Source organism: Phaethon aethereus (genome assembly GCF_964289735.1).
Source record: "Phaethon aethereus genome assembly, chromosome: 2".
Taxonomy (NCBI): Eukaryota; Metazoa; Chordata; class Aves; order Phaethontiformes; family Phaethontidae; genus Phaethon; species Phaethon aethereus.
In genome coordinates, this window is record NC_138582.1 from 142629301 (window position 1) to 142641661 (window position 12361).

Here is a 12361-nt window from a genome sequence, read left to right on the forward strand (position 1 = left end):
ACATACATATTCTTTCACGTTTATTAGAAATGCTGACTTCTTCCTTCCTGTGCTAGCTATGAGTAGCCAATTCACACAAAGCAACTCAAGCTAAAATGTAATGAAATATCATTCCCAACAACTTATAAAAAATATTTCTCAAGCTAAGTACACCATTTTGACCAGAGAAATCGATGGCAAAGTTCTCATGAGTCTGAATGGTCTTGAATCAACAGGCAAGTTTCTTGTGGAAGAATAAATAAGGGTATGTTTTTTGCCCTATATGGTCATCATTCAGGTACATATGTCTTCTGAAAGGAAAAAAAAATCTGCAGTGGTCTGCAAAAAATATACATTTGTAGCAGTCAGACTTCAAATCTAGAGCACATATATAATACTACATACAGGCCGCAAAACACTGGCACAGGTTGCCCAGAGAGGTGGTGGATGCCCCTTCCCTGGAAACATTCAAGGTCAGGTTGGGCGGACTCTGAGCAACCTGATCTAGTTGCAGATGTCCCTGCTCACTGCAGGGGGGTTGGACTAGATGACCTTTAAAGGTCCCTTCCAACCCAAAGAGTCTATGATGATTCTATGGCTTTCTCAGATACGCCACCACTTACCTCTTTGTAATTCAAGAAAAGAGTAAGTGGTGGTGCCTGAATACTTAAAAAACATGGTTTAAAAAAAAAAAAAAGGCAAATGAATTATCTATTTGAAGAGCCTAATTTTGGTTTTGTTTCAAAAATAAAGATACTTTGCAGACTTTTTCTTCATAAGCTGAATAGCAGTCAGAATATGTCACAAATAATGACTCCAAGTTTTCATAATCAAGAAAATATATTACCCAATAATTAATGGATAATTTTTATTATTCAATAATTATTGTTACAATAATAAAGAATATATGCTTAGGATAAGAGATGACAGGTAGTGTAATGCTTGCTTATAAGCATAATATTGTAAATTCAGCAAGTTCTTGTCAAAAATATTGCTTAGTAACATTCCTAAAGATATTGTGTGATCTTTTCTGATATGGAAAAAAAAATTCATATCCTAAAAACAGAAATACAAAAGCCATACCGCATTCACTTTCTTACAGTCCTAGTTCAGTAAAGCACTGAAGCATATGTGAGCAAGTCTCCTGCCTTCACTTAAGCTTGTGTTTTTCTTCTACAAAGTAGTTACAAACCATTGGCATCTATTCTGAAGTGTCTGCCACAACCCCACAATTTCAGAATATTCCATAAATTGTGAAGAATAAAAGCAGCACTCGCACCCCCTCTAATGTACTTAGTCACACATTTCCATATTCATTTGGACTGCATTACACTGAAAAACTGAACCATATCATTACAATCTGCTAATCTACCCAATAACTTTCCCAAGAATCACACTCTGCTCTAGCTAGCAAATATTCAATGCATTTAGGCTGCAAACACAAACTACATTCTGATACATTTATAATTCTATGGGATAGTACCTTATTTCAATGATGAATGCTAGTAGGGGCAGCAGAGCTGCTCACAGAGTAAGGATGTACATAGCAAGAGGTACCACCATTTGATTCAGTAGAAAGAAGCTGAAGATACAGCAGATGATTCACACACAACACTCTTATCAAGGACAAACGATGTCATTCCTTACTGACTCCAAGTGACCACTAACAGAAGTGGCTCCACTGAGATTAAGGGTATCCTTTGTGCGATTAATTACTCAAAATCCCACTGTTTTATAATTCAAATATTAGAAAATAGTGTTACTAAAGTGTCATACTCTTGCACCTCTCTTTGCAACATGTACTACACTACCATCTACTACAGGCAAGCTAATTAAACAATTAGAATTGTTTGTGGAAGCAGGGAGAAGAAATAAGTAGGACTATAAAATTGCGGGCTGTGTTAAGGTAATGTCCATTACAGATGAAGGCAGCAGGATGGAGGCCATCTTTTTCAATGGTGAGGCTTTTGATATACTATTTATTATGCACAACTTTTATGTCACATCTCTGTATTTGCACTCCTTCTTATTTCCCTGCTCTTTAAAGATCTCTTCACTCAGCAATTGTCCTCCATAAAGCTACAGTATTATTGCTATGTTTTACCTAGCAATATTTCTTACAAAATCTTCTCAAGGTGGAAAGCATTCCCCATGTAAACATTAAGAAAAAATTCTGTATGCAGTACAGAGTAGCTGCAGAAAGTGACAACAGAAATTACTCTAAATGAGACCAAAGTTACGGACTAACATTCTGATTTTAAACAGACCAGTATTTTACAACATTGCTATTGACTGTGCAACAACCATGAGGACACAGCTTTAATGTTATTCCTATTCTAAGTCCATACCTTCTTTCTCAAGACCTCAAATGCTATGGATAAGATTGTAAATATAAAAAGCAGTCCATTAATTTTATATAAGAAGTTTTGTGTACCTGAAGGCCTATGACAACATTTCTTGACAAAATAGCCTAGCAGAAGAATTGTTTTTCTAAAGTTCAGTCAAGAATGGCTTATGAGTGTGCAGATAAATATTATGGTATAGGTGGTCTAAACCATTCATAATGGAAATGCCGTTAGGTAAAAATTTTTAAGAGCTACCAATTACACTTTCAATTTGAAGTGGCATCTGAATAATGACAAGCAATACTCAGTGATAGAAATGGTCTACTTAATCTTCAACAGGAAACAGAATCTGTCCTCACACAAGTAAACCATTGATTTACATAGGAATCCTATCCTGTATAACACTGCAGGATCAGGCTGTACAGGAGCCTTTGTTTTTCAATAGTGCTCTCAATATATGGCTAGACTGGGTCATCTTTTTTTCTTTTTCCTTTTACCCAGTGGTTCCTATGCACCTCTAAGACAAATACTGGAAATACACTGCCAGCTGAAAATTCACTCCTACATAGTGCAGGGCTGTCATGGTGGAGCAGGAGAGGCAGGAGAGTAAGACACATTAGTTATCTGTAATGTTACTTATGTTATTTCTGACATAGGTATGCAGTATCAGGCAAAATCACTATATTCATAGGTCCAGATCCAAAACTACCGGAATTGTCAGAAATCACCACTGAGTTCAGGGTTTTCTGAATCAAAGCATTAGATGTTCTATCTAGGAAGGTAAGTAGCATCTTCTGTTTTTCAACTAAGAATGCTGTATTGGTCATATTCTAAGTGATTTTTTTATGTCCTAAATAAATTATATAAATTTAATATATCTAATTTTATATACATATATAACATACAAATATATACTATATGCTATATAGTATATACTGTATAATAAATATACTCTATAATATATACTGTCATTTATCACATATAATATAGAATATGTAATGTGTAACATATAATATATGTAATACATAAACGTCATACTTTAATTACAGCTGGTTCCAAGAACTGAGGCTACTAGATCACATCTTTCCTGGTATTATGTTGGCTGTCAGCTCTGCTGCTAAAAGGAGTGTGCTGAGCCTAGGGATCCTGTCCAGCTATCACCAAAGTTTAAGGACATATACAAAGAAATAATATATTTTACTTAGAGATTTTTCAAAAGTTCAGAAAAAAAACCAGAACAATCACAAGCACACACAATAAGAAAAAAACAGGCTACACACACAAAGAAACAACCGGACTTTGTTCTTTAGTTCTTGCATCAAGTCTGGATAAGAAAACAAAATTTGAGGAAAACAGGACACTAGTATTATTACCATTTGGTAGGCTCCCAGAAAGCAAAAAAGCCTAATTTCTCCCCCTTCAACAACCTGCAGATGTGGAAAGAGCAGATTATCTTTCCATGCGCTAATCAACCGGTCATCGAAGTGATGAAACAGATTAACAAGGGAAGTGATAGCCCAGAGGGCACTGGCAAAACTAACATGCAAACGGACAGGACAGAGACCAACTAGTGGAGAAATCATTTCACAGCAGACACAGGGGGCAAGGAAGAAAATATTATTAAACCATTCCCTGGAGAGGAAAAGGCAGGACACCTGGAGAGATGGATGCAGTGTGCAAGGCTGATGAACGTCCCTGAGACATTTGTCACTGGTTGGACTGTGAGACACTGACATTAATGAGGGTGGCATTTGGAAGATAAAAGCAATATCTCTGAAGCAGACAATACAGTTTCCATGCACCACACACGGGGACATGGTGTAATCAAAATGGACTAGAAAATGTTCACATCTAGCAAAAGCATTGCAATCGCTACTGATATTCATGGGAGAATATGTATCAGGAATAAATGGTTTATGGTTTTGTCTGGAGCGTTAGTGGGGACTGTGGGTTGTTTTTCCTTTCAGCCCAGTCAATTCCCATCACATTCCTTTATTGAAGGACTCTCCATCAGTCACCCACTTACACCTGCCTTGTCAAAAGTCAGTGTTTCATTGACAAGTGCTTTTCAGGCAGCAGACCTCTAGAGGACAGCTCTGTCAATAGTGAGTGGGGATTTACAGAGGTGGAGGCACTTCCTGCGATTATCTCCTCTTGAAAGCACGGGGGGAGCTGGGAGATACCGCAAGCGGTGGCTGCCAGGATACAAGCAAGTGGAGGGAGAGAGACCTGGCTGCCCCTCACAGGTGTCTTAGAGTGCCACTACCCCAAAAATGACATCAGCTATGTTCAAGAGCCACTCCTGCCGTAACCCAGGGGATGGGAAGTGTCCTAATTACTCAATCACTCCCTTGTCTCACGCCTCAGTGTCAGCCGTGTCCCATAGCCCATTTTGACTCTGATGCTCTCGGATGTCTCTGATCTGTCTCTAAAAGGAGAAGATGCTGTGGTTCTGGGATGGAATGAGAGAAACCCGAGCATCCCCGAACAGTTTTCCTGATTCCCAGACTCATCCTGCCAGGGTTCTTAGGTGATTAAAGCCAAGATCCCATCCCTGTTGTCCTCCACACTCACGTATTGCCCCTCTGGTCACACATTTTGCAGAAAATAAAGCAGCTGCTTCGCCATTAAAAGAAAGCCAGTCAGTAGCAACAGTAAATACATCGATCTGTTTGTCCACCGGTCTACTTCTTCCTTCAGGAAAACTAACACAGGCCGCCAAACCCCAAGCCCACAGCGGGTGTCGGGTGAGGTCTGAGCGGCAGTGTCCCGAAACAGTGACTAGCCCGGGACAGGGCGTCTATGAAAGAGGAGTTTCCGCGGGCCGGCGCGGGCCCCGGCAGCGCACAGCGAACGGCGCCGTTCCCGCCGGGGCGGGGAGCGGGGCGGGGCGGTGCAGCGCGGCGCGGAGCCGGGCGCTGTCCGCGGTGCTAGCGCCGCTGCCCGTCCCTCGCGGGATCTCTCCAAGGTGCTGCACGGCGCTGGGGCGGGCCGGGGGCGGCCGGAGGGGCGGCCTCAGCCCCGGGCCAGGGCGGGGAGCGCGGGGCAGCAGCCGCGGGGCGGGGCGCCTCAAAGTCAGCCTTGTCCCAGTCCGTCTGCAAGCCGTCGTCCGCTCTCCCCGCAGCGCTTACGCTAGCCTTCCGCGGCTCGAAACAGTCATCATCTCCCACAGAGAGGGGGGAAAACACACTTTAAAAATCACGTAGATTAATAGCGCACTGAAGAAAGTTTTAGACGCGGATCCAGTAATGAAGAGGAAAATGGGAACCCAAACTAACCAGACGTGTGATAAGGACAAGCAGTTTCTGATTCCTCTTTAATGCTGTATGCAAGGAGCGCAGCTCCATGTGTGAAGGTGCCCATGTCCCCGTCCTGCTGCAGAGTACCGAGCATCTCCTGGTTGTCCTTCAATACCGTCTCTTTCTTTCTGGTCTTGGAATTAAAAATTGAAAGATAAGGGAGAAGTGGTAGAAGAATCCCTCCTTTAGTCACAAACAAGCCCAGCAAGATGGATTCTGGGAAAAGAATCTATATTCCTAAGCAGCGGCCGGTGTCATAGTAGTTAAAATAGAAGAGAAAAGCCTCTCACAAAGTCAATTCTTATGTAGATGAGGCGACATAAGAGCTTTTCTCTCTCTTCGCGGGCTTAGTGAATGTCTAATTTGCCCAAAGAAGCGCTAGAGGAATGAGGAAGAAAAGGTGCGAATATTGGGATCGCTAGGTAACACATATTGCCGTGGTCTGGATTATCGCCTAGAAACACACTGAAAATGAGGGGATCCAACGCCATTGTCCCAGCCGAGTTATTTCACTTGACCTTCGGCTTTGTCCATCCAGGCTGAACAAACTTCCTGCAATGAACACCGCCCCTGCTCTCTGCCAGACACGCAACTTTGGTCTCTCTAGGTCACGGAAAGGGAAAAGAGGATGAGAGGCTCTTTCCCCTCCAAAAGAAGGGCACACGCAGAAGTTTAAACAAAAGCCAGAAAAACGTAGCGTTAAACAATAAACTAGAAAATATGCTGTCCTGTTGAACAGAGAGCAGTTTTCACAGCATTGAGAACCCGCCAATATATATCATATCAATAAAAAGGAGCTCTTCGAAAGCTTGCATAGTAATTGAGATTGGAGATCTTTTTTGATATGGGTTGGCATTTCCTCATATCAATCTGACAGAGCCAACTCAGGAAATTGCTGGTAATATTCATCTGGGGAGCACTTTCATTAAACGTAATTCATTCGACTTTCACAATAAATTGAGTGACATCCTTACAGCAGAACCTTTTTATCCTTGATGAAGTGCTTGCCAGCCTTTGGTTTTCCACTTTATTGTCACATTCCTTAAAGCAGAATCGTCAACATGTCAATCTGCTGCCTGAAAAAAATGCTAAAGCTGTATTTACAAAGCACCCAGGAGGTGGTTTAATGCTGACTTACAAGAAGAGCGAGTTGGGAGTTAAACTATCTGATAAATCACAGCATAACTTCACCCAAGCCCGATCGGGAGTACAGAAGCCAATCCTACGGAGGAAAGGATGTCTCAAGCATTCATTTTCTCCAAGTGCTGGCTATTCCGAGCAATTGGTTTCTTAACCTGCTTCACCGCACTTTCCAAGACGACTGGGAAATTGGCTTTTTGTTAATTAAAATGGCGGTTTAGAGATGCAGGGAAATATTAAAGAGCTTAAAATGGATACCTCTAGGTACTGACTTGGAAGATTTGGCTAGTCAAAGAGAGGCGGGGATATTGGATTATATTCAGGTGCCTCCCTATAAGGTGAAATCTGTTCCAGACTGCTTTCTCCAGTGATTTAAGAAATAAAAATCGTGTGTACTAAGCACTAGGAAAATGACATTTCAGTGTGGGGAAACACCTTCTTAAACTCCTAGCACAGGTCCATGGTGGTTAGGAAGGAAGGAAGCCCCGAAAAGATTGCACCATCCTCCGCTTAACAAAAAAAAAAAAACCCACACCAAAAAACAACTAGAATGCAGATAAGTCTGTTTCGCCTACACGAGACCCGAGTCCGGTTACTACTCCCGTGTCTTACCTTCCGCAAGAGTAATTATTCCCCCTACACCGCCGCGAAAGCGCCTCTCAAACTTCTTTAGAAAGAAGGAGCGGGATCGTCTCAAGGCTACGTAAACTCTCTCGCACAAAAAGACATTTCTCTCCCTCTGCGCCAAGCGCTCTCCCCCCCCCGCCCCCCTCGCCCCCGACGTCAAATTGAAACGGCAAGAAATCGCTTATTTGGGGGGAAAAAAGCAATACCCGAATGCTTTCAGCACCAAATGCCTTTGAGAAAATACTGTGGGAGGTGATTATGATAGGACAATGCCTTCTCTCTCTTGTTTTTTGTTTTCTTTTATCTTTGCTGCCTATAGAGTTGTTTGGGTTTTTCTTCCCGTGGCAAAGGAGGACACAATCAGCAACTATCTTTCAAAAAAAAGAAGAAGAAAAAAAATCAACTTATCTTCGCTGGCACGTGTTACCTCTTCACGTTCTCCATAGCTTTCATTAACCGGGGTGAAATGACCGCAAACAGTGCAACGCAGAGCGAAATGAAATGTACACAAACTCTGGAGCCACTAACTCCCTGTTTACCCTCTCAGCAAATACCGTACCAAGTGTGCCACCGCTGAGGACAATTTTAAACCTCTATTATTCACAACATTTCTGCAGAAAAGCTCCACTCGGTTGTCAGGAGGCCTCCAAACTACAGTGGCGGTGTGGAACAGACCTTAAAATCCCAGTCCGGCACGGGCAGGAGGTTAGCAGGCTGTTTCCAAAACCCTTCGCCAAAGCCCTCGCCCTGTAAAACAAGGTGCCTCGGGAGCCCCGCAGTTGCACTTCTCTGACAGAGAGAAGCAGAAAAGCTCCTCCCGTGAAACAACCTGCTCGCAGCCCTCGTCGGGGGAGGGAGTGTGAAAAATCACCTCTCCATTTTGTCTTGGATCTCTTAAATTCTGCATGGAGTTAAAGTATTCTGCCAGTCAGCTCTAGTGTCTATATCCTCATTTACAAACCCACCGGTGAAAGAAACATTTTGCTGGGTAAAAAACGACAAGCCGGGGGGAGGGAGGGAGGGGTGCGAAACGCGGGACACGGACGTGGGGGGGGGCTGAGGCGCGAGGGATCCTTACCCTAGCAGTATACATCGCAAAACTCCGACTGGTTTTAGTTCCGTACCCCCTACTCCTGGTAAGGAGTACCTAGGTAGTGAGCCGAAGTCTCTTCAAGCCAGGGCGATCCCCGCACCGCAGGCTTGTACCGTGCAGAAAGTTCTCCCTAGAACATGCAAAGGCAGAGCCCGTGAACATGTTTGGGGGTGGGGGTGAAGACCTGCAACCTGCAAGGTGCTTTGCCGCCCGGCGCCGCGGGTTTGCCGGAGGGGTGCGCAGGATGCGGCCGGGGAGCGGCAGGACGGGGTCAGCGCCCGTCGCCGCCGGGAGCTGCCGGCCAACATCCCGCCGGTCCCCACCCGCACGAAGGGCCTCCTTAGCAGCCGTTAGGGAAACGATCTGCCTCCTCCTTCTGGACCATCCTTGACCTGTCCCACTGAGAAATAACTAGCTAAGGTCCTTGTCGTCTTTGCCAGCAGCCCGCGCGTTTTGTGGTGGCTTCTACAGCGTGTTGCTTCCACCCAGGAAAAAAAGGAAGAAATGGGGAGAAACAGCCTGGCTTTTTATTGTCCTGTGGTGTCGGACTGGAAATTCACCGGCAGCTAGGCAGGAATGAAACGAGAAGGGAATGGTGTAAAACCCCAGTGTCCTATAAACAGACAGAGATCAAACCTTAAAAGAGTCTACCATCACCAGGTGATTTTTGTTTTCTTAATATTTACGTGCCTACTTAATGACCATTTTGATCTCGACACAGCATTGTTAGTTAAAAAAACATTACCCATTAGAATAGGACTAAGATGCTTTTGGAAAGACGACGATGAAGTGGAGTCTCATGGTAAATAAGACCAAGTGTAGCTGTTTGAAGACTTTCTGCAGCTCTCTAAATCTGAAGAAACAAAATAACTGCAAGCCTTTAAAGGTTAACTCCTAATTCTACCAAATAAGTACTAAGTTATCCGTTTAGGCCAAAGGAAATGCACTTCCACTGCAAATCAAATGTAACACTTTCAATAGACTGCACAGCTCGAAACAAGGAGAAAATGCATGTCTTGCAGAGGCTAACTAATGTTCTTATCAATAAACATAATAGGGCGAACCATCTCTACCCCAGCAAAATTCCTACTCGTTCTAGTCAGCCGTGACCTCTATAAATTTCAGGCAATAAGGCTGGATGGCATGTGGCTCTATTAAAAAGGGGCAGAAAAGCAGAAGCACTTCTTTTCCCTAAGATTTCATCAGGAAAAGATTTAACGGGGGGGGAAGAGCAGTGGTTTGCTGGGTGACGAGAAATTACAAGCCAGCGAGTGTCTGTAAATGAGTAAGTTGGAGGCAGCCCAGCCTCACTGCGGCTGTTCACTATCACTGAACACCTCCTAATTTAGGTGGAGGGGAAACAAGCTGTTTTCTCTCTCCCGTTTTATTAACCCCTCTCAAAAAATATTTTTTAACCAACTCGATAGGAAGCTGGTTGTGCTGCCATTTCATTTGCTCTTCCTAACAGGTTGGGTACTGGAAATTTAATTCCCAGTTGAAACTGCTGTAGTCCACGCAGAGCGATGCGCACACACGGATAGGCACAGCAAAGTGCTGCACCTTGCTGGTTTGTGACACCAGATTAAAGCTTTAATCAAAACTTCATGCTTCGATGCTAATAAACAGTTTATTATCACACAATGGCCTAATGCAAACTTTCAGAGTCACTCCCTAAATACAGAGACTAGGAAGAGATTGGCATAAAGGTGGAAGTATCGACTCTGAAAGAAGAATTGGATTAGACAGGGAAACCCTTTGGATCCCCCCCGAGTGTTTTGGCAGAAGACACAGCCCAGCCGAAGAGTGCATCCCCTCTCCGTAGCTCGTTTTTTATTCCCGATTTTTAAAAATCATATTTCGCATTGTTTCGAGGGAAACTGGAAAATCGTCTCCTTTACTCTGCAATGCCAAGCCCTCGGAAAAAAAAAAAAAAAAAAAGGCATTCAGGTAATGAAGTCTGTAACTAAACGGTAATTGAATCAGCATAATTTGCACACTGAATGGTTTTCAAATGCTCCCAGTTTACAATTAAAGGAGAATTAATGCGCTTGTTGTTCAGACTGCAGCGCATTAGAATAAATCCAGCACTGTTGTTGTAATGAGTCGAGAGCAGTTTAACTGCCAGCAAACACATTTAAAATTTAACACGACGTATCGATCTCGCTCCGGCTTTTTGATAGATTATTTGCCACGCACTTTTCTCCCCGCTTCTTCTCCCTCCCCCCCCCGCCTATAAAATTCGCGGGGAGGAGGGACGCCCGCGGCAGACATGGCACTGCAGGGCAGGGGCACCCAGGAGGCAGCCACGCCGGGCGGGCGCAGGACGGGGTGGGGGCGCGACCCCCGGCGCTGCGCGGCCGCGCTGGGCGCTGCGCGGCCGCGGGACGAGCGCGCCGCCCGGCCTGGCTCCCCACCGGGCCCCCCCGACCCGCGCCCGCTCGGGATTGGCTGCCCCGCGCTCCGCCGCGCCGCGCTGCCCCGCAGCGCCCCCAGGCGGCGCGGCCGCGCCAGCGCAGGGAGCGGCGGCGCAGGCAGCGCCCGGCGACCGCGGAGCCGGGGCTGGGGCTGGGGCCGGGGCCGCCGCCTCCCCCGGCACGGGCGCAAGGGTGCTTCTCTCGGCCGCCCCCCTGGCAAAGGGGCTTTTCTCGCCCCCGCCGCCACGGGGTCGAGATCCCGCCAAGTGTTTGCCTGCTTAATGCATCGCAGGAGAACGAGGGTACGGGCTGCAAAGGAGCAGCCTCTGCCTTGTTTTTGTTCCTTGCGATCGTAGAGGGAATAAAGTGTGTGTTAAAGGAGATAACGGCGCTGTTTACTGGTGTTCCCCCGGTAATCTTAAAGGAGATTTGCTACGAAAGTCAATGACACTTCACCCAGAAAATACTAGCTGTGCTCGGCCCCGAGTGCCCGCACGCCAGTGCCGTGCCGCCCTTAGTGGCACGCTGGGGGGGTCCCGTCCTCAGGGGCTCCCACCCTCACGAGGGAGCAGAGGACAAGAAGTTGCCTCCAGCCCACAGCCTGGGCGGGCGCCCCCGCGACGACGCTCTGGTGTCCCCGCAGGCACCGGGGGACCCGGCCCGGGAGCCCCCGGCCCTGCTCTCGCCCGGCGGCGCGCCCCTTCCCCGCGGAGGAGCAATTGTGAGTCTGCCCCTCACCGCGCCCCGCCGAGAGCTCCCGGCCGATCCCCGCGCCTCCCCGCCCCGGCCCGATCCCGGGAGGACGGAGCAGGGCTGGCTGAGGGGCGCCGGTAGTTGCCGTGAGTTCGTTCGTTCTCCGCCAGGCTGGTGCCCACCTCCCCGCCGAGCTGCCCCCTCCCCGGGCCGTGCGAGGGGCCGGGGCACTCACCAGGTAGAGGGTAGGCTGCAGCAGAAGGACCGCGTACCAGTACACAGCCTGCATCCTCGCCGCTCAAACTTCCCCCGCGCTGCCTTCGCTGCCTCTTTGTTCCTTCCAGAACATAGATCCACCTGACATCCACTTTACAGAACAAGCAGAGCTCTCACCAGCCTAGACAAAAATGAAATTATAGACCCCATGACCACAAGACAAGGTTAGGCTTGAGACACGGGGGGAAGAGAGGTGTGTAGGGAAGGGGGGGGCGGGAGAGAAGGAGGAGATGGGGTGTGTGGGTGGGGGTGGGGGAAAACAAAAACCGATTAAAATCGAGTTAATCCAGCGTCAGAGCAAAGTGATCGCACGGTCCGGGCTGGCTGCAGAGCGCCTGTAGGCAGCGCTCCCCGGCGCTCAGTCCTTTTACTGGGCGAGAGAGCCCCGTGGTGTGGGCTGGGACGGCCCGGGGCTGCCGCCGCCAGCCCTGCCTGCCCTGCCTGCCTGCCTCCCTGCGCGCCCTCGGCGGGGGCCGGGCGGCAGCCGCCCGGCCG

The 12361-nt window shown here is 47.0% G+C and overlaps 1 protein-coding gene across 1 annotated transcript in view; it reads right to left on the reverse strand.

The window, feature by feature from the left end:
• Positions 1-11994, reverse strand: part of NXPH1 (neurexophilin 1) — a gene marked incomplete at its 3' end in the record, with an annotated part of 139474 nt that extends 127480 nt beyond the window's left edge. The window contains exon 1 of the mRNA XM_082015299.1: positions 11826-11994. Coding sequence (XP_081871425.1) covers positions 11826-11879 — 54 coding nt within the window. The 5' untranslated portion in view covers positions 11880-11994. The remainder of the gene's footprint in view (positions 1-11825) is intronic.
• Positions 11995-12361: the final 367 nt, after the last annotated feature.